A 22886-nucleotide genomic window follows, 5' to 3' on the forward strand; every position below is an offset into this window, starting at 1 on the left:
ACATTAGCAGGTTGGGTGTGTCAGGTGCAGGGAGGCGACGAGTCCAGTTGGAACCCAAGGCAATTTTGTTTAATTTCCCTATTTCTGCCCGACAGAACCGCCCTTTGAGTAACTGCCTGCGGGGTCAGACTCAGGGGCTGGGAAAAATTCAATTTTGACCTGCCAATCTGGCCGTCGGCGTTAATACCTCGCCTGAAAACGCAATTGTGCTGAAGGTCACTGTTTGAGAGGCTGCGTCGTGGTGCAAGGAGGACAGGACGTCCGCGGACACCGCAGTCGGGTGTGGGAACGTCTAGGAGAGGCTGCCCCGTCACTGAGTTCTCATCTGGGCACTCGCAATTCACCCCAGGCCTAGAGTAACAACGTACAGTCCCTTCCCTTAGTGAAAACTACAAGATATTACATATCTTTCATTCCTTTAGGTTCTGGCCAACGCTGTTACTTTTAAGCCATACCCTCCCTCTCAGTTTTATGACTCAACGGCGCCCTCGCCTGGCCCCGTCATAATCCCAGAGGCGATAGGAAGTTTAAGCTCAATTTCTCCCCTTTTGCCCTTCACATTTTGTTTTATTGCTATTCTACGTCTATTCCTTTCTATATTGTTTACTGCTCTATTTCTCATTTAATTGCATCCACTCTGTTCTGTTTTCTTTTCTGCTGTGTTTGTTTCTTTCAGTTCACGTAGAAGCAGAACCTGTGAGAGCCACCACGGAAAACTGAGTAATAGATAGACGACCGAGCAGCGAGAGTCACCAAAGGACTCTTAGAACTACCGCCTGTCAAAATCTATAGTTAAATCCGGCACTCACTCACACAAATTGACCTACGTGGTCCTTCTTGGTTTGACAATTAAGTGTCAAACCTACCTTCCACTAACTGTCTGCACCAGTTAACTGGAACCACACAAAAGAATTATCTAATTACGTATTACGTAACCGCTAATCCCTGCACAAGCTTGCATTGGTTCTTGTCTTTGTTGTGCTGTCTTTCTCTCGTCAACAGTAGAAGCCACTATGTCACGAGCATCCAGCCCTGACACCCACTGGGACCATCTCGAGACCTGGCTGGGCGTCATGACCAACCCGTTCCTGCCCAATGCCGCCGGCGACCTCCAGCACCTGAGCCGCGAGCAGCTGGACGGGGACTTGAATCGACTGATGGCCCACGATCCGATGCAGAGCTACAGTCACAAAGAATGGGCAAGACTCATCGGAGGCCTCGCCCACAGCCTCATCGCCCAGGCAAGGCTCAATGAAAGGAGCAACGCACTTCTGGAGCAGGAAGTCGCGGCGCTCAAGCTCCAGGCTGAGGAAGCCCGGAGGAACCAGGCTCAGACCCAACATCGTCTTGATCAGCTACTCCTCGAAACCCCAGATCAGCGTAGGACAGCGGAGGAATCTGATCCTGAGCTACAGGAGGAAGTCGAGAGACTCCGAAAGGCCCTCGAAGAGCTCCACTTGGAGACGGGGCGCAGAGAGCAGATGGAAAAGCAATCCATAGAGGAACTAACTGGAAAACTCCAGCAAGGTGAAGCTCTCCTAGCAAGAGCAGAGATTGAACTGAAAGAAAGAGATGCTAAAGCCCGGGCCTGTGAAAATCACCTTAAACTGGCCCGAAGTGAGATCACTGCTCTGAAACAGCAAAGAGACTATCTTAGAGATGAATTGGACACTGTGCACCGAGAACTAAAGCATTCCTATAAACTGCAAAGCGAATTGGGAGGAGACTTGCATGCCATGCAGCTCCCTCTAGCCACTGGACCTAAGTGCCCCAGTCAAGAGTCCCTAGTTCGAAAGGGGGGTGAAAGCCCACTGCCAAAAACGTCCAGCCTCCAAGAACCATGGTCAGGAGCAAAGGGATGGGAGCCACCCCAGAAAAGCCGCGCTGCGAGCTATGGCGTGATTCCCAAAGAGCTGGACAAGCTAGCAAAGAATATCCCCACTTTCACTCCAAACCCAGCAGGGGGTGTCGACGTGCACGCGTATTTGCAAGACATTGACTTCCTGTTGCAAAATGTGGCCAACGTGAGTGCATGGGACAAGTTGTATCTACTCCGCATCACGTCCAGCCGTGACGTGCGCAGCTTCCTGGATCGGCAGCCAGAAGCTGTCAAAGCAGACTACCAGCTGCTGCGACAGGCTCTGATCAAAGAGTTTTCTGACCCTGAATCGGACCAAGGGCTCCTCGCGGCCATGGATCTTAAACAGGGCCGACTGGAAACTCCACAAGCATATTACAACCGTATACGAAAGGCCTACTTCGGAGCACGCAACGAACCAGGAATGGAGGAAGATTTCAACTTTAAGACTTTGTTTCTTAGAAACCTGCACACTGCAGTAAGTCATCATCTGGGAGTCCTGGCCTGCCCACGAAGTATGTCTATTCAACAGCTGCGAGATTTAGCCTACAAAGCTTATTCCAAGCAAAGGGCCATATCTGAAAAGACTGTTAAAAATCCAACCATCTACCCGGTCTCTGATCACTGCCCAGAACTGGCCCTAGAGGGCGCACACACACACCACAGTGACAGACCGTTCAACCGAGAGGCAAGACAGTTCCCAGCCAGCAGAGGGCAGCCTCACCACGAGGGCGCCCGTCCCAAGCACCAGAGCGGACACTCTGAAAGATTCTGGGACAGGCCACATCCAGCCAGCAACCAAAGGGGCGGGGCCGCATGGGAGACCAGCCGGCGACCCAGAAATGGCAGGCCTTCATCGGATAGAGCCTCAAGCCCCAATCGCCAAAGACAGAAGGCCTCTCGACGTGCATCAAACAAGTCCAAGTCCGAGCCCTCACAGGAGTCGAGCAACGCAGTTATGTCTGAGTCTGCGGAGATTCTGAAAGTCCTGAAAGAGCTGATCCAGAAAAAGCCCAAAAAGGAGGACAAGAAGGACAAGTCAGACTCCTTATGACTAGAAGCAAGGTCTGCCCCTAACGTCTGCCCTGACAGCCCTTTAACACAACCTCACACCCAACTCACAGTTGACCAGAGACTTACCACACAGTCAGTTAGTACATCACAGAGTGACCTCATCACACAGTCACCTCAGCCAACAACCGCACACTCCGAGCAAACCAGCTCACATCAACCCACCGACGACCAGGACGCCACGGTACCAGAAAGTGCCGTTTTGGTTGTCTGCCTCTCAAACGAATCACATAACACCAGCCCCACTTGCTTATCGGTCAGCACCCAAGCCCCGGTACCAAGACTCCTGGGAAACCTTATCGAAAAGGGGGTGGCCCGAAAGCTGTACATAGCCATCACTGTGGAAAATGATGTGAGGATTGAGGCCCTTGTAGACACGGGAGCAGACCTAACTTTGATGTCAACTAACCTTTTTGAAAGACTCAGACATGAAGCAAAGAAACAAAATCGAACTCTTAAATCACAAAAATGTGAGCTAAATGTGCAGTCATACAGCCAAACTGAGATCCAACTTGAACAAATAGCTCCCATTCATCTAACCATCGGTCCAATGAGTTTGGTACACCCCGTATACATCTCACCGATGGACACGTTTCCCCTGCTCATTGGCAAAGATTTGCTAGATCGCTTTGAGCCCCTATTGGACTTCAGACAGCTGAAAATTTGGGCTCAAGTACGAGAACCGCGGCCTTTCCAGTCACCCAGGTCATCTGAGCCAGACTGTCAGGTCACAGAGGTCACGGGAAACCCCACAGCTAGCTGCGGGAACCCCGTCTCAGCACCAGGGCAAAGTTCAAGTTCGCTCCTCTGCACCTTTCAGCTCACCACAGACTCTGACTCCTTCTGCCCCAAGGTCACACCAGACCCGCAGCTGAATGGCTTAACAATAACAGACACTGTCCTCGCACTGTGGGCTGACAACTCAGCCATCAACCATAACGTGTTCAATGCTCTCAAGGAAAACGCACCGGACCTCCCATTCGTCAACAAGCGCACACGTTTCTCTTTAGACTCTCGCCTGTCAGCCATGACAACGGCCAAAGGCGTCTGCGCTCTGAACTTGAAATGGAACGGCCGGTTTCTAACCCATTACTTTCTGGTCCTCCCAGACCTAACGCATGATGTTTACATTGGAGCAGACCTCCTGATTCGCCTCAAAGCTCACGTGGACATGGTTAATGAGGTAGTGTGGGCACCAATGACTGTACAGCCCCCTGTTGTTCCGGTTGACCTTGAGAACCTCGTGTCTGGCCAGACCATTCCAGAAGTCTGCTTCCTGGTCAACGAGCAGGAAACTGTAGTACCCGCTTATACCAAAGGGGTCGCTATTCGCCTCAACATGAGACAGGGCCAAAACCTGAATAACACACTGGGTTTCTTCCAACTTTCACCTGAAAGCGTGGAACTTGGACTCACCTTGGAAGCCACACCCCTCACTGAAGTGTCATCCTGTGTAATCTACATTTTGCTTAACAACTGCATGGCTACCCCCATCAGAATTCCCAAGGCCTACCGGCTGGGATGGCTAGTAAGCCACGACTTCTATGACTTTGAACTCACGTTACCAGTCATCGGGTCAATACCAGCTGCTATGATACCAGAAGGGAGCCCAGACAACACGGTTTTAACTGCACCCTTCAAGACCATCTCCATCACTGCCATCATGCCGGTACCCACAGAACAGGTGTGCAGAACGGAACTGATGGAGGACCAACACCTTGCAGTATACACAGTCTCTAGCCAGCCTGCCTGTGAAACCCAGGAAAACACGGCACCACTGACAGCTGACACCACCACAGAAGAGCCATTCCCAGGGTTCGAGTCTCAAGTCCAACAAATCCTGAAGGATGCAGATGCCCTAAAGTATGAGGCAGACCGCCAGAAACTCAGGCAGGTCCTGTACAAATTTAAAGCATCATTTGCCAAAGACTCTTTAGACTGTGGACTCACTAACCTCCACACGGTGCGCATTCCAACGCGCCCAAACGCTCCTCCCACCTTTGTCAGGCAGTACAAAATTCCCATCGCCTCACACGAACCAGTGCAGGAGATTATCCGCTCCATGGAAGAGAAAGGTGTCATCCGTCCTTGCAACAGCACCTACTCAGCCCCCATCTGGCCTGTTCTCAAACCAAATGGCAAGTGGCGACCAACCATTGATTACAGGAAACTGAACCAGCAGGTGCCACTGTCACGGTGGCCCATGACACAGCTGGAGCAGGAACTACCTAGAGTCAAAGGGGCCACTATCTTCTCGACGCTTGATGTGGCATCAGGATTCTGGACCATACCCGTACACCCAGAGGATCAACACAAGCTGGCTTTCACCTTTGGCAACCGGCAGTACACTTTTACAAGGTGCCCATTCGGCTATGCCAACTCACCAGCTGAATTCAACATCTTCCTGAACAAAGCATGTCCAGATGCAAGGATGAGAGGGAACCTCATCTATGTGGACGATGTGCTCATGAAAAGTATGACTGTGGCGGACCACCTGATCGAAATAGACCATGTTCTGACCCAACTGACCACTGCCGGCGCCAAAATTGCCCTCCACAAAGGACAATGGTGCCGAACCAAGGTCAACTACGTGGGTCTACTTGTCGGTTCACAGGGCATTGAACCGCAGTCCAGCCGCATTCAAGCTATTCAAACCATCAAACCTCCCACTAACGTGTCGGAGCTGCGCAGTTTTCTAGGTGTGTGCAACTACTCACGGCAGTTCATAGAGAACTACTCAGACATTGCAAGACCTCTTACTGCTCTATTGAAAAAGGACTGCCCATTTGTCTGGACAGGAGTTCAAACAAGTGCAATGAACGAACTGAAACAACATTTGTGTCAAGCCCCATGTCTGGCGTATCCTGATCCAAACAAAGAGTTCTACTTGGAAGCCGGATTCTCAAAGAACTGCCTGAGCGCTGGTCTCTACCAACGATACGACCAAGACAAAAGAGTCGTAGCGTATGCCAGCAAAACACTCCTGTCACCGGAGTGCAAATACTCAGACTGTGAAAAGGCGTTGCTCTGCACTGTATGGGCCATCCAAAGATTTTCCAACTACATTGGAGCACAAAAGGTTATCGTCGAGACCTGTCACCAGCCTGTCACTTTCCTGAACAGCCAACGCATCCGAGATGGCGTAGTCACCAACTCACGCATAGCCACGTGGCTGATGGCCCTCCAGGGGCGCAACGTCGACGCACGATACGCCCAAAATCACAAGTCTGCTCTGGGCAACGGCTTGGCGGCCTGCCAAAACTGCTCCGATGACACTCCAGCTTCCACACCGGAGCCGGAAATACCCCAAAACCAGCAACCGACCTGCCACCGGTACTTCGAAGAGAATGCGTGCCAAGGTATGCCCACAGCCTATGTCGATGGATGTTCGTACAACCATGAGGGCGTCCTAAAGGCAGGTGCAGGGGTGTTATGGTTAAACAACCAACCCTGCCCACCACAACACTTCAATTTGGGCTCCCAGTCATCGCAGTATGCGGAGGTAGCTGCTATCCTCATCACCCTCCAAATCGCAGTGGCCCACAACATCAAAGAACTCCTCATTTGCACAGACTCAAACTATGCCCGACTCAGTTTCACGTGCCACCTCCCAGGCTGGAAACAAAATGGCTTCAAGACCGCAAACAACAAGCCTGTCAAACACCAACACCTGTTCCGAATGTGCGACGATATCACGACAACTCACAACATGATCGTTTATTGGAAAAAGGTGAAAGGACATTCGAAGCTACCTGGCATGGACAAAGACTTGAATGACCAAACTGATGCCCTTGCCAAGACGGGCGCACTACAGGGTAATCTGTGGTCACCCCCCTCCCAAACACCCACCCCTGATGTAGCAGCAGTCACCCGCAGCCAACGCACTGCTCCCGTACTTGCTCCCACATCGCAGCCGCTATCGCTAGCTCCACAAATTTCCAACAATGACATTGCCGACCTTCAGGCCTCGGACTCTGCCATCCACACGGTAAAAAACCTCCTCTCAAACCCCTCCTGCCCCCCGATCACAAAGTCTGACTTCGACGACAACCCTAGCCTCAAACGGCTACACAACGTCAAGCACATGCTGCGTGTCCAAGAAGACATTCTGTGGTATGCCCCTGATGATCTCACTGCGCCACGGCTTGTGGTACCACACGGCCAAAGGGGGGTCATGCTCATGTATGCCCACGATGCACCATGTGCTGGACATCATGGCACCAAAGCCACTTACCAGACACTGAAACAAGTGGCATACTGGCCCGGCATGCAGCAGGATGTGGCAGAGTATGTTAGAGGATGCCTGGTGTGCTGCCAGTTCCAACCGGCAAACCCAACTCACAGAGCTCCACTGCAACGCAGAGGAGTCACGTTCCCATGGTCAGACCTCCAGATAGACTGGGTGGGGCCCCTGACCAGATCGACGAGAGGAAACAGGTATTTCCTCACGGTCGTGTGCCAATTCACCAAGTGGGTAGAATGTCTTCCAGCACCGAACGACACGGCCCAGACTACAGCATACCTCCTGATGAACCACATTTTCAGCAGATTTGGGCTGCCACTGAGAGTTAACTCCGACAGAGGTACTCATTTTACCGCCGAGATCATGCAGCAAATTTGGAGACTCCTGGGCGTACAGAGCAAACTGCACATCAGCCACCATCCAATCTCGTCAGGGCAAGCGGAACGGACCAATAAAACTGTGGTTAGCATGCTAAAAAAATATGTGTCAGCCAACCAGAAAGACTGGGATGTGAAACTTCCACTGGTACTCATGGCTATTAGAGCCACTCCGCAGGAATCAACTCGGGTGTCTCCCTTTGAACTGATGACGGGGCGACAGATGACCCTGCCGTTGCACCTGCTGTACCAACCGGGAGATTCCAGCCTCGTCACCGCCTACACTACCCACCAGTATCTCGACGAGCTACACCGACACCTGAGAACCACGTTTGCTTTTGCCCAACAGCAGCTTCAACGAAGCGCGGAAGGCCAGAAAGCATACTATGACCGCAAGGCGTCACACCAGGAACTGGATGTGGGTGACCGGGTCTGGTACTACCTTTTCGCTCAGCCACCCAAAACAGCCTCCCAACGGCTGTCAAAGAAATTTCTTCCTCGTTGGACGGGACCTCATGAGATTGTGGACAAACTCTCCCCGGTCGCATACCGAATCAAGTTGAGCCGAGGGCAGAAAGAACCAATTTTCAAATGGGTCCACCGTAACCAGATTAAGAGACATGTGGCTGTTGACAGAGAAAGGCAGGGAGGGAACAATGCAAACTAATCCCAGTTGCAATCCTCGGAAAACTGTCCTCACCAACCACGGACATTCCCCGCTGACCAACCATGCCTCTCTCTCCCTCTCTCTCTCTCTCCTCCCCTCTTCTCTGTAACAGGATGCTGCTGTGGTTCACCCTCGTGTGCCTCCTGCCAACCAGAGGACAGCCGCAATCCGACATCACATCACCAGGTCCCGCATCTGGTATCGTACTGAGGGAACAACCGGGACTTCTCATCACCAACTGCCGGACTTACACGCAGAAAGTGTATGTGCGGTTGGACCCCCGCACCGTCTACAAAGCACACTATCCCAGCCATGTCGCCCAATACAGCTGGGCAGGGGCCCGATGGACGGAGAACGCCCTCACTCACGCGGAGGCCGACGTCCAGCACATGCTCGCCCAACTGGAGAAAATGACTATCACACAAGCCGAGTTAAGTGGACACAACCGACGCACAAAACGGTTCTTGGGAGCTCTGCTCGGAGCAGCCGCTGCTGTCGGGACCCTCTTTAACCTCGGCATGTCAAGTGTCAACGCAGTGAGCCTAACCACTGTAAGGCGGCATGTGGCCGAAATCCAAACGGAGATTCCCCAGCTGAGAGAACAACTCACCACACAGAGCCAAACCCTTCAAAGCATCGGGAAAACTCTGAAAGGCACTGTAGTGGTTCTCAACACCCACAGTGTCCTGCTGAACCAGACAGTGAACTCGATGAAGCAACTGTTTACTGTCTTCCAAAATGACTTCGCCCAAACTCAGCTCGTCACTGCTCTAATGACGGACATGCTGCGGGAAGTGAGCTCCTCCATGGACAACCTGGCCATGGGAAGGATTCCCCCATACCTCGTACCCCTGAGCCTCGTACAAACTGTGCTGGCCTCTGCTGCCGTCAGACCCACGGACCCTATCCAAACCCACCTTGCCTACTCCCTGGGTAGTGCCATCCTACTGCATGTCGACCCCGAACAAAGGGAGTTGGCCTTCCTCCTAAACCTACCTATCATCGAACCAGATAACATCTACCGACTCAAAGACATTGTCAATGTCGGGTTTTGGAAGGGTAACACCCACATCAAGATACACACTCCAGCTGTGGTCGCATACCACGACAGCAACCCCCAACTGTATCTGGCTCCCAATTTACGCATGTGTGTTCTGACCAAAGACATTCATTACCTCTGCCCTAGCAAACCTTTCCTCAGAGACAATACTGAGGGAATCTGCGGGTTACAGCCCATGATCAGCGACACGCGCTGCCCTGCCGAGGCCAAGCCTCGCGCCCAAATCATCGGAACACAAGCTGAGATTGTGGGCAATCGATGGCTTGTTAACACTCCCACTCGCACCGCCACCCTGACTTACGATCAGCACGACACTGCCACTCGGGTCAGCCTGCCCAGTCAAAGCATGTGGATCCAGGTACCCCTGGGTGCCATCCTCCACCTCGATGACCTGGCCTTGTACCACATCTCAAGTGAGGAGTACCAGTCAGAACTGGAGATCCCACCCTTTTTCATGAACCACAACCTCATTTTGGCCCCCGAGCTGGAACTGAGGATTGAGAAAGGGGGGTCCCAGTTAATTGACATTGCTCCTGTCGACGCCGCCCTCCAAGCACTCTCCCGACTGCCCATTCTGACCAGCTCACCTATAGCCCAAGCTTGGACTGCCGCCGACACAGCCCTTTGCCTCTCCATGGCAATCGGATACATACTGACCCTAGGCCTAGCCTTCATCCTTTTCAAGAGGATGAAGGGGATGCAAGCGTCCATGGACAAGTGCCTGCCTGCCCTTCCCCGGGGTTTCAAGAGGAAACCAAGGAGAGGAGGCACCAACATGGAGAACGTACCAAATCTCATCGAAATGGACTCTCCCTTCGACGACCCAAAGACCGAGGACCAGTAGGGACCACCTGCTGTCCGACATCTGTGCCATCCGACCTCGCTACCGTCCAACGAGATCCGCACGGGGACCTCACTGGCCGAAAGGGGGAAACTGTAGGGTCTGCACAGTCTCAAGGATGAGCAGGTCCCACCATAAACTGTGTTTAAGCCTCAATTCACGGAACTTTGGTTTGTAAATCTTACATCGATTCCGGCCCGGCAGACACTAATGGATCACGAGACCTTCTTTTTATGACTATTTCGATAAGTCCCAAACCTCTCCTCTGTGACTTCAAAGGAGATGTGAACGCCACGGATCGGGTTTCGAAAGACAGGCCCGAATTCCAAACGGTCATAAAAAGAGAAAATACACGCACGCACCCACAGACACACACTCACATACAAAGACTGTATACACAAATATTATACCTGCAAATATGAATGTACCTGCCATTGTAGTGCTCGCTGCATGTATGTGTTACTAGTGTAGAATCGTAGAATTGACTGTAGTAGGTTAGTTTTCATGTTAAACGATAGTAATAGAGTGTAAAGTGTATCTTCTTTATATGACGAGAGACACCTGTCGAGTTTGATCTCTCCGTAAAGCTGTGAATCCGAGCTATTCACTCATGTACGTTACATTTCTGCCAAATGCATCGTTCAATGTTTAATAATACTATGAAGGAAATGCACTGATTCAACATACCATAAATTTATTCGGGAGACAGGACAAAGGAATGTGGAAACCCGCCAAATCGCAACGCTAGCATTGGAGGACGTTATCAAGAAGGCGTTCTGGTCTGTTGTCTTTAAAACACCATGACACGCGTCTTTTGGTGGCACAAGTTTTCTGCACGAGTTCCTGCCGTCAAGACGGACTCTCTTCTTTATTTTCCGGTCATATTACAACAGTTAAACCTTCGTTTGAAACTTCGCCGAAACAACCTCCGGAAGAAGAAGCAACTATCAAACCGAGCGCTCCGAAACTCCAAGCACCCTGACTAACCTATGCAAGTATAACGTCTTTACGATCTTAAATACTGAGTTTCCTTGCTGGCTCTTAAAGGTGAACTGTTGCAATTTGACCTGCTTTGATCATCTCTTTCGTTTCTGCCTTTCCCTCTACTTTGTATGTATTTGTATTTACTTGTGTCCATTTAGCCGTATAACCTGTGTATTACCCGTTTCGTATATTAAACTCATTTTATCCATGCTTTTTGTTCACTTGCTCATTTTAGCAACAACCGAGTCACTTTAACGTTCTGATTCTAATATCCTTGCTCTATATTTGAAGGCTATGATAGAAAGTTAGTCTCCCGGCCCGAGAATAACATTTCTGTCATGATAATCTGTGGATAATTGTCCGTTTCGGTGGACGAACTGATAGTTTTCCACATAATTATTCAACCAGAACTAATCATATATGTGATTGATTATAATTCGTTGTAGTTAATTCACCATATATGTTTAATTCCCCGTTGGGTCGATATATGAACGTCATAAAGCTTTCTGAATTATGATATTCATATTTCATCCATAAATTGATTAATAACTGTACATCGCTACACCACCGAACTAATGACATTCTGCCAAGAGTTCAGCCTGACGCTAAATGAACTGAAAAGAATCATGATGGCAAAGCTGGGAGGAATGAACTGGCACAAGATCAGCGCAGAATTACCAGCAGCAGATCACAGACGAAGTCACGTTAACTGGCATCATGCTTCAAACGACGGATATCGAGCAGCTGTGACGGGACTGACAGACTTTGAGGAGAGCATTTCCAGCGCGCATTGACATGTTCAGAGTGAGCAAATGCCGTCAAGAACCAGGTGAGAGCATTCAAGTTTATTATGAGCGACTCTACAGTGTGTTTTGCAAGCACAGCGGGTTAAAGGAACCAGCAGATCGTGGCGACAGACCAACCACGTGGGAAAGTTGTTTGGCGAATAGTCTTTTTAATGGACTGAGACCTGAGATTTCCCAAGCCGTGAAACACAGCTATATTGAATGGACTGAAGGACGAGTAAGCACCATCATGAAACATGCCTTGCACGCGTTAGATGAGCTGAGGGCAAAGAAGGAAAGATCAAGAATAAAAGAATTGCAGTTGGCAGCCGTGCAAAGACCGCAAAGATTCAGCGGGAACATATGGGGACACAATTCAGATAAAAATGGCTGTTATCTGTGCGGAGCTGATGACCACATTGTTCGTGAGTGCACGAGATGCAGGAAGTGCAAAATGGATGGACATTGGGCAATAAACTGCCCTGAACTGCGAAAGGCTGACTGAGGAAAAACGATGCGGAGAGCAGGAGGAGATCGGGTGGACCACGGCCAAGGATGCAAAAACCGCCGCAAAGGGAAGTACACCTTTACTAATATCAAACACTCACACAAACGCACCCACACCTGAACACATGCACTGATAATGCAATGAAAAAAAAAAAAAAAAAAAAAAAAAAAAGAAAGAAAAGCTTGCACCTCTTTGTGTGTTTCTGAAACAAACAGAAAAGATTTTGACAAATGTTTGATTATGTATAGCAGTAAGGGATTTTTTAAACATGCCTGAATATCCCCTGCTAGTTGAAGGGACAATGATTTCATTTTTGGTAGACTCAGGGGCGACCCGATCTGTTTTGCGATCATGTCACTTGCCATGTGAACCAGCGCTAACAAACAAAACACATGGTTCTTTGTCTGTATCAGGACATTATATAACAGAACTGTTCACTGTGCCACTAAAGTGTGAGACAGAAGGGGGCCACATGCTGAAGCATGCATTTTTTAACTTCAAAAACATGCCCAGTACCCGTTCTGGACCAAGATTTAATGTGCAAATTAAATTTGGTAATGGTTGCAGATCCCTCGGGAATGTAGTGAGAGAGGGTGAGCAAATGTATTTGAAAACAGAACCAAAAATGGGTTTACAATTGGCACATAACCAAAACTGAGTGGCCAAAAACAATCTGTGAATTGGGAAAAAAATAGAACGCTGTCATTTGGTACAGATTTTATGATGCCTGACAATTTGCATTGCACGTCACGTCGCAACAGAACGAGATACTATGAAAAAAAAAAAAAAGGGGTTCATGTCTTCTGTTCTTTTGTAGCTACATGGAGACAGAATGCGACCAGTGGGTTATTTCTCTGGCAAACTAGATCCAGTAGCAGCAGGCCTGCCGCACTGTCTGAGGGCCGTGGCAGCTGCTGAACAGGCTGTGATGGCCTCTAGAGAATTTGTGGGGTATTCTGACATGACATTAATGGTTCCGCATGCCGTTTCCATGATTTTGCAGAAACAGAAGACATCACATTTGTCAACAGCACGATGGCTGAGGTATCAAACAATTTTGCTGGATATGCCAAACATCACGGTCAAGCGTTGAAGAGTGCTGAATCCTGCCACTCTCCTTCTAAAAGAGGAGGATGGGGAGGAACATCATTGCTGTTTGACTGCACTCAAACAGATATGTACCCCGCGCCCTGACATTTCGGACACACTGCTCGAAAACAGTGAGCATATCCTGTTTGTGGATGGCTCTGCGTTCAGAGATCCACAGACAGGCCTGAGCAAAGTTGGTTACGAGGTGACCACTGAATTCGAAACATTGACATCTGGCACATTGCCATCAAATTTTTTTTAGCTCAAGCGGCGGAGCTCGTAGCCCTGGCAGAAGCATGAAAGCTTATGGAGGGTAAAAGTGTAACGATTTACACAGATTCACGATACGCGTTCGGGGTTGAGAATGATTTTGGGGCTTTATGGAAACATACAACATTTTTTTTATTTTTTTTTTTTAATCTGATGGCCGGCCAATTCTAAATTATTCTCTTGTGTCTACTCTTCTAGACACAATTCTCTTGCCAAAACAACTTGCTATATGTAAATGCGCAGTGCATATTAATAACAAAGATTTCATTTCAACAGAAAAAACAAGAGCAGATATGGCTGCGAAGGCCGCGGCAGCACAGCAGTCAAAGGAACCAGAATGTATTTTATTATCTGAAACTAACACAAATGCTTTGACTTCCTTACAGAGTATGCAGGCGTTTGCTACAGTAGCGGAGAAGAACCTGTGGAGACGTTGTGGCTGCAAACTTGAGAATGATGTGTGGATGAGCGTGGATGGCAAGCCTTGTTTACCCCGACATTTTTTTCTCTCATTATGCTAAATGCTTCCATGGGCGAGACCATGGAGGCAAAGGGGCTATGGTAGGGCAGATGAAAGACATGTTGTTCACAAAGGGTTTTATTGTGTTAATGTACATGAGAATGAGAAAAAGAACCAGAGTAAATCTAAGCCCATTTGAAATTGTTTTGGACGACCACACTTTATGGGAATGGAAGGGGGTAAACAACAGTTGCCATCCACAGATTTGTGTGAGCACAATATGTTGAATTACCACAAAGAAAAGTCTTCTCTGTTGTCTAATGTCTGTGTGTAGGTGAAAGATGCTCAGGGCAAACCGGCTGAGACCCCCTTGCACAACATCAAGCCGAGAGATTACATGGTGATAAGGGACCTGAGGAGGAAGAGCTGGAAGGCGAAAAAGTGGCTTGGGCCTTTTTTGTCGTGCTTCTGACAACACACCGCCGTCAAGGTAGCTGAGAGAGCGACGTGGGTGCATGCGAGCCATTGCAGAAAGGTCCCACCAGTGATCGGGGAGGAGGAGCCGAGAGGAGAGGAGCAGTAGGCACACGTCTGTGCAGGCAGAGATCAAATATAGACATCGTTTGCCACTATCATCTCAGGAGCAGAGACAATGGCACAATGTGGTGCTGAGCCAAAAAAAGTAAAAAAAAAAAAAAAAAAAGCACATCAAAGAATAATCTTCCTCACACGTTCTGGACGTACAACTGTGCGATCCATTTAGCCAACTGTAAAGAATGGAGCAAGTGAGACCGTGGCACCGGTTTCGAGTGCCCGGAACGTGTGGCATGTAGCAGCATTCGAACCTGAATTCCCAGCTGGGATGAAACGGCGTAGATGGGAAATGAAGGAGCAGGAAAAGGGGGAACAAAACCGGAAGTGGACGAGGCAATGACAAAATGCCAAGGGAACAAGGCCTGCACTCTGGCACTGCTGCAGAAACAAGAACCGAAGATAAACACAAGCTGCTGGCTTTGTCTGCAAATGTCTCACGCCTGGAAGGCAGTACCATTGACTGTTGAAATAATAAATGAAACTGACTGTCTGATCCCAAAGCAGATGACAGAGGTGCTTAGAGCTACAACGGACATCGAGCAAGGGAAGATTCCAACAAAACATCCAACGTCTGCCTGCAAGAGAACGCAACGGTACAATCACACAGAAATGTTGATTCCACCTTTGAGAGTGATGCATGTTAAAGGAGATGTGTGCATGTGCTCACAGAGACTGAAGCTGAACGTGAACATAGGGTGGTCTGACTGCAGAGTCAGAATTGACTTCAAGAATTCAACGATATCAAAACAGACTTTACCTGCCCGTTTAGCAAACTAGGTGACACTTCACCTGCGGCAGTTTGGGGTTGTGGTGATTGAGGATATAATTTCATGCCACAGAAAGATTGGACACATTGATGTTACCCAGCTTTAATGAATGTGGGTAACAAATCTGAGAGTTTGGGGATATTGGCTATGTTACACTGTGTTGCCAATTTTAAGTAAGAGTGATGAGTAACTTAAAATTGCTTGTTTTATTATTACTTTTTATTATTATTATATTCATATCTACACATTTTAAATTTTTCTTGTGAGTTATCAAAGAATGATAAAAGGGGGAATTGTTGGGGAAAAATTTAATGTCAATATCTGCTTCAAGCTATGCAAAACACCTCTCTGAGCTCAACAGACACAGTGTCTGCTGAAACCCAGGGGGGTAACGGTGAGACACCCAAACTGAGAGCTTTCCCGAACCTAGGGTGTCGGATAATTTAAATAAGTTCTAAGACAGAAGGGGGACCATTGTGTTTGTGTATTGTCACTAGCCATTTGTGTGTATTGTCACTTTTCCCCTGTATGGAAAAGTACTGAGTTGCTTAAACATTGGGGTGGGTATAAATGTTTGTGGGATCTCTGTGTCCTTAGTTCACACTCGGGGCAGACATTGTATGGTTGTGTCGACTGTGGACTCTTTCTTGCAAGAAATAAAATCTTTATAAAGTGAATTCTCCTGAGGTTTGTCTCTTACTAGTGATGTCAGCTAATTCATTTTTGTCTCTTACTAGTGATGTCAGCTAATTCATTTTTACCGCAACAAAACTCTGGTGAAGTTTTTCTAGTTCATTGTTGTAGTTCGACTGTACGTTTAGGGAACTTGACTCATTCACCTAACTAAAAGTCAATAATTTTTACAGTTTAGTCTGATTAAAATTATTCATGTATTTTAACTGAATATGAATTCAAATTAATTTTGTTTAGATTTGTTAAACCTTTGCTTGCAACTAATGCAATTAAATATGCTTAATCGACTTAGAAACAACAATGATATTAAAATGATTAGACACATATGTAAAGTACAGCACTATTGCATTAAGTATCACAAATTCAGCACTCCACAAATGACATTTTATGTCAAATATTATGTAGAAAACTGACACTAATTGAGTTTAGAGCAGGAGCTAGTGATAAAAATTTCAACAATAAGTTGTACTGGATTATATTGTATAAGCAAGTGTATTGAAATTCAAAAAAAAAATACATTTCAGGTGTATTAATGCACACAGTATACTATATATTTAAGACTAAGCACATTTAAAATACATTAACAAATGTCATTTTGGACAACACACTTAAATTGAAATTAAAATAAATTATTTTTTCATGTGCTTTAGCATATTAGTCAATACATCAAAATAGGCTAAGTGTACTATTTAAAACACTATAAAGTCATAATTTAGTAAAAATTAAGTGCATTTTTTAAAAAGTGCACTTAAGTATGTTTAAAAATATTGTCTTGAAATTGTACTTTCTTTAAGTAAAACTTAATTAGACATTGTTCCAAAATGCATTTTTAAAATGTGTATTAATACAAAGTGCATTTTTTAAAAGTGCACTTAAGCATGTTAATAAATATTGTCATTAAAGTGTACTTTCTTTAAGTAAAACTTAATTAGAGATCATTAAAAAGTGCATTTTTAAAAAGTGCATTTTAGCATATTTAGAAATATTGTCATTAAAGTGTACTTTCTGTAAGTAAAACTTAATTTGACATTATTACAAAGTGCATTTTTAAAAAGTGCACTTAAGCGTGTTAATAAATATTGTCATTAAAGTGTACTTTCTTTAATTACAAATTAATTAGACATTATTACAAAGTGCATTTTTAAAAAGTGCACTTAAGCGTGTTAATAAATTTTGCCATTAAAGTATATTCTTTTTAAGTACAATTAAGTGGCCTTTAATTTTAATTATATTATCTGCAAGTGCACTTTTTAAAAAGTATACTTTTAAGACTTGAAGTACACAAAAAGTACACTTTCAATACAATTAAGTGCACTTCTTTTTCACAAGGGGCCTCTCTGTCATAAATATGGTAGAACCATCACTTCTACCACTAAAGATCGCTATTATTTATAAATAATCTTCCTGATCAGTTTCATCGCCTTAGCATACCACACGGCTTAGAAGTCTTTGATGTTGCAACAGAAACTATTGCCTCTGTCTTTTCCAACACATTAGATTCAGTTGCTCCTTTGCGTTTAAAAAAAGATTAAGGAAATTAATACAATGCCATGGTACAATGAACACACTCAGGCCCTAAAAACAGCAGCCAGAAAAATGGAGCGCAGCTGGAAGAAAACAAAACTAGAAGTATTTCGCATTTCGTGGAGAGAGAGAATGATTGAGTACAGAAAGGCCTTAAAAACTGCTAGATCTGCCTGTTTTTCAAAACTTTTAGAAAAAAATAAACAACCCTAGGTATTTATTTGATACAGTGGCTAAATTAACAAGAAATAAAGCTTCAACTTCTGATGTTTCCAGAGAGCACAGCAGTAATGACTTTATGAACTTCTTTACTTGCAAGATTGCTAATATTAGAGAATTATAATATTAGAGAAAAAATTATAACCATGCAACTGTCTACTGCAGTATCGTGTCAGACAGTGCATTGTAGTGTCCCTGAGGAAAAATTTAATTCATTTACTGCTTTACGAGAGGAAGAATTGTCTAAACTTGTTCATCAAAATCATCAAAATCAACAACATGTATGTTAGACCCTATACCGACTAAGCTATTGAAAGAGATGCTTCCGGAGGTCATAGATCCTCTTCTTAATATTGTTAATTCGTCTTTATCACTAGGATACATACCAAAAAGCTGGCTATTATTAAACCTCTTATTTAAAAAACACAACTTGATCCTAGAGAATTAGTCAATTACAGGCCGATCTCAAATCTTTCTTTTCTGTCAAAAATACTAGAAAAGGCAGTTTCATCACAATTGTGTTCCTTTTTAGAAAGAAATAGTATCTGTGAGGATTTCCATAGTATCTGTCAGGATTTAGACCGTACCATAGTACTGAAACTGCTCTCATTAGAGTTACTAATGATTTGCTCTTATCATCAGATTGGGGTTGTATCTCTCTATTAGTGTTATTGGATCTTAGTGCTGCATTTGACACTGTCGATCACAATATTCTTTTAAATAGACTCGAAAACTATGTTGGCATTAGTGGAATTGCATTGTCATGGTTCAAATCATACTTATCTGACCATTATCAGTTTGTATTAGTATTAGTTCCAAAATGCATTTTTAAAATGTGTATTAATACAAAGTGCATTTTTTAAAAGTGCACTTAAGCATGTTAATAAATATTGTCATTAAAGTGTACTTTCTTTAAGTAAAACTTAATTAGAGATCATTAAAAAGTGCATTTTTAAAAAGTGCATTTTAGCATATTTAGAAATATTGTCATTAAAGTGTACTTTCTGTAAGTAAAACTTAATTTGACATTATTACAAAGTGCATTTTTAAAAAGTGCACTTAAGCGTGTTAATAAATATTGTCATTAAAGTGTACTTTCTTTAAGTACAAATTAATTAGACATTATTACAAAGTGCATTTTTAAAAAGTGCACTTATTATTGCATTAATAATAATATTATTGCATTGTCATGGTTCAAATCATACTTATCTGACCATTATCAGTTTGTATTAGTAAATGAAGAGAGGTCATATCGATCATAAGTTCAATATGGAGTACCGCAAGGCTCAGTACTAGGACTGTTGCTTTTCAGTCTGTAGTACATGCTACCCTTGGGAGATATCATTAGGAAGCATGGTGTTAGTTTTCATTGTTACGCTGATGATACTCAGCTCTATATTTCTTCACACCCTGACAAAACTTACCAATTCGCAAAATTAACAGAATGTATAGCTGATATAAAAAACTGGATGACCAGTAATTTCCTCCTACTAAATTCAGAGAAAACAGAGATTCTAATTTTTGGACCGAAAACGCCCCGGGTTACTTCACTGTAACCCTGTTCCCTGAGAAGGCGGGAACGAGAAGCTGCGCTTTATTCAGCGTTATGAGAGTCTCAGACACTAGCTTGTGATGTAGACTCAAGGATTTGAGAACCCGGAGTGACATGAACATCCAAACTATAAACCTTATGAATGTGTGCGGAGAGGACAAGAGGACAACCTGCCGCATCACAAACATTTCGTAAGGGGGCGCCCCCCGCCAAAGCTCTAGAAGAGGCAACGCCTCTGGTGGAATAAGCCCTGACGCCTGTTGGCGAAGTATGACCATGCGCCTCATAAGCAAGGGCAATAGCATCTCTCACCCAAAGTGACATGGTCTGTTTCGTGGCGGCTGCACCCCTGTTATGTCCGCCATGACAAATAAACAGTTGCTCTAACTTAAGCCACTGGCTAGTGCGGTGGACATAAGTCTGAAGAGCATGGACTGGACAGTCTGGACTGTGAAGTCTCTCCTGCTCTGGCGTTGTGAAAGGCGGAGGGCAGAAGGCTTCAAGAGTGACCGAATGCAAGTTTGAAAAAGGAACCTTAGGCAGATAGTCAGGATGAGGATGCAAAATCGCTTTCACCATTCCTGGGGCAAAGTCTAAGCAGGATGGCACAATGGACAGAGCCTGCAAATCCCCAATTCTTTTGAGAGAAGTTATAGCCATAAGAAAAAACATTTAGAGTTAACAGCTTGTCAGAAACTGACTCTAACAGTTCAAAGGGGGTCTCAACCAGGCCCTCTAGGACTATTGCTAGGTCCCATGAAGGGATCCTGGTTCTAGAAGGAGGCTAAAGCCGCCTAGCTCCTCGAATGAAGCGAGAGAGCAGGACATGCTTGTCCAAAAGGCACCCCGTCAATCAGAGCGTGGCAAGCCGAGAGAGCAGCTACATAAACCCTGAGAGTGGCGGGGCATGTACCGGTCGATAATTTTCCCTGCAGGAAGTCCAGAACTGTAGCAGTTTGGCAGTTTACTGGATCTGCAGGAACTTGTCCTGAGCCCAGAGCAGAACGCGCTGCACCAGCCTGTCTAGACGTTGCAACGCAGGCCACCCTGGCGATTCATATTAGAGGCTACCGCAGTAATGTCCACCCGCACTAGGACATGGTAACCCCTTAACTGGTGGAGGAAGTACTTCAGGGCCAGAAATACAGCCATCAATTCGAGGCAATTGGTGTGCCAATCGAGGTGATGACCTCACCATATCCCTTTGGACTGGACGGCCACCTAAGGCCGCTCCCCAGCCCATACAGGAAGCATCTGTTGTTGGCATCTTGCAACATCAGCGCACCTAGAGTGGGACCCAGGGTGAAGAACCGAGGTCTGAGCCACATAGAAAGGGAACGAAGCCGCAGCACGTAACCCTTACCATAAACATGGATTTTAGAAAGTGCATGAAGCATTAGCACGTGACTTACCATAAACATGGATTTTAGAAAGGGCACGAAGCACCCAGCACATGCCCATGCCCTTGCCCTTATTTACCGTAGAGCATTGCCTAGACAATACCTCTCGGCTCTGAGCCACAATTGAAACGTCTCATGTGCAAGAGGCCCATAGGAATCACAGAGGACGCTGATGCCATGAGACTTAACATTTCTTGATACTGCAGAACAGTGCAATCTTGGCCTAGCCTGACATTGTTCAGGGTGGTTAGAACGGTCTCGACTCGAGCAGGAGTCAATCGTGCCCGCATCATGGTCGAATCCCATATGACCCCTAAATATGTCGTTCTCTGGGTAAGACAGAGAACACTTTCCTCTCATTTAATCTCAACCCTAGAGAAATTAGATGGGCTAGTACGACACCTGTGTTGTAACGCCATCTCTTGTGACTGTAGTTCAAAGGTTAGGCCAAATGGAAGAACCCGATATTGGTAAGCTTTGCCCCCGAAAGCGAACCTCAGGAACCTCCTGTGTTGTGGCAATATTTCTATGTGAAAATATGCATCCTTGTGATCGATCGTGACAAACAAATCGTGATGTTGGATTTGTGACACAATCATTTTTACGGTTAACATCTTGAACTCGAGAGCTTTGACTGAACGGTTTAAGCCTCGAAGATCTAAGATTGGACGCAGCCCCCCATCCTTCTTGGGAACTAAAAAGTATCTGCTGTAGTAACTTGACTCTGTCTCTAGAGGGGGAACATGCTCTATGGCCCCTCTCTCCAGCAGAGATTGCAATTCTTATGACAGTAAAGTCGCTTGCCCCGGCTTCACGGTAGTGGAGACCACACCATTGAAACGCGGAGAACGACAAATAAATTGGATTCTGTATCCTAATTCTACTGTCTTTAGAACCCACACAGACACCCCTGGCAGTAGTTTCCACGCTGCCAGGTTCTCTGAAATGGGCACTAATTTTGATACTTCCCTTGAGGGGATGTTAGATGTTCCACGTCCTGATATGTTACAGAAATCAATGGAACACCTAACATGTCACTGAAAACCGCTGCCTCCCACTGCTCCAGAGGTGGCGGGGAAGGAGGGTTTATGTGAAGATATTGAGAAGGGGCGGGTGTTAGATATTATGAGGCTGCTGAACGTGACGAGCTGGTCCCTAGATTTATAAGGGGAAGCACAACTCGCCACAGCCTTCTTAGCAGGTCAGCCTGGTCCACCTGCAACACTGCCATAGTGTGCAGCAGTACCAGTCTGATACACTGATCAAAACACCTTCCCACCAGTATGGATGTTAATATGCATAGCTTGGTGGGGAGTGCTGTCTCTTTAAGTGACTATGAGCTCCAGAGAAGAGATAGCTCGCAAGCGTCTCTTCAAACTGGAGCATCATTGTTTAAATCACATGCCCTTGCACCCACGATAGTCAAATAAGTTGACATTGAAGGCAAATGCACAAGAAAAATAAGGTTTTCCCCATGAACGTTATGGAGAACCTATTTATTTTGCTTATATATGCATATATATATATATATATATATATATATATATATATATATATATATATATATATATATATATATATATATATATATATATATATATATCATATAATTAAATATATAAATATAAACATATATTATAAGGCCATTTCACTTAATAAATTCCTCAGAATTAAATGCAGCCAATTACCAGACAAGTAAACACGGTCTGAATGAAAGGCTGTGCTTAAAACTTTCATAGATCAGTCTGATATACCTAAAACACAGCCATTGTGTACAGCGCAGTAACAGCCTGGCTCGCTGTGAAACGCCTCTGATGATGCGCCCCCAGGGGAGAGATCTGAGGCAGCATCGTATAAATGTGTGCCTTTGCACCCGCGATAGTCGATCGAGTCGACGTCAGGGTTACAAAACACATTTATATTA

The 22886-nt window shown here is 45.8% G+C and overlaps 1 protein-coding gene across 1 annotated transcript; it reads left to right on the forward strand.

Annotated features, from left to right (window-relative positions):
- The first annotated feature begins 617 nt into the window (after positions 1-617).
- On the forward strand, positions 618-10120 carry LOC137021267 (uncharacterized). Its single transcript, XM_067387547.1, has 2 exons — positions 618-791; positions 8329-10120. Exon 2 carries the CDS (start codon positions 8330-8332, stop codon positions 10118-10120), a length of 1791 nt encoding a protein of 596 aa, XP_067243648.1. The 5' UTR covers positions 618-791; position 8329.
- Positions 10121-22886: the final 12766 nt, after the last annotated feature.

This window comes from Chanodichthys erythropterus, chromosome 6 (genome assembly GCF_024489055.1).
Source record: "Chanodichthys erythropterus isolate Z2021 chromosome 6, ASM2448905v1, whole genome shotgun sequence".
NCBI classification, from domain to species: Eukaryota; Metazoa; Chordata; class Actinopteri; order Cypriniformes; family Xenocyprididae; genus Chanodichthys; species Chanodichthys erythropterus.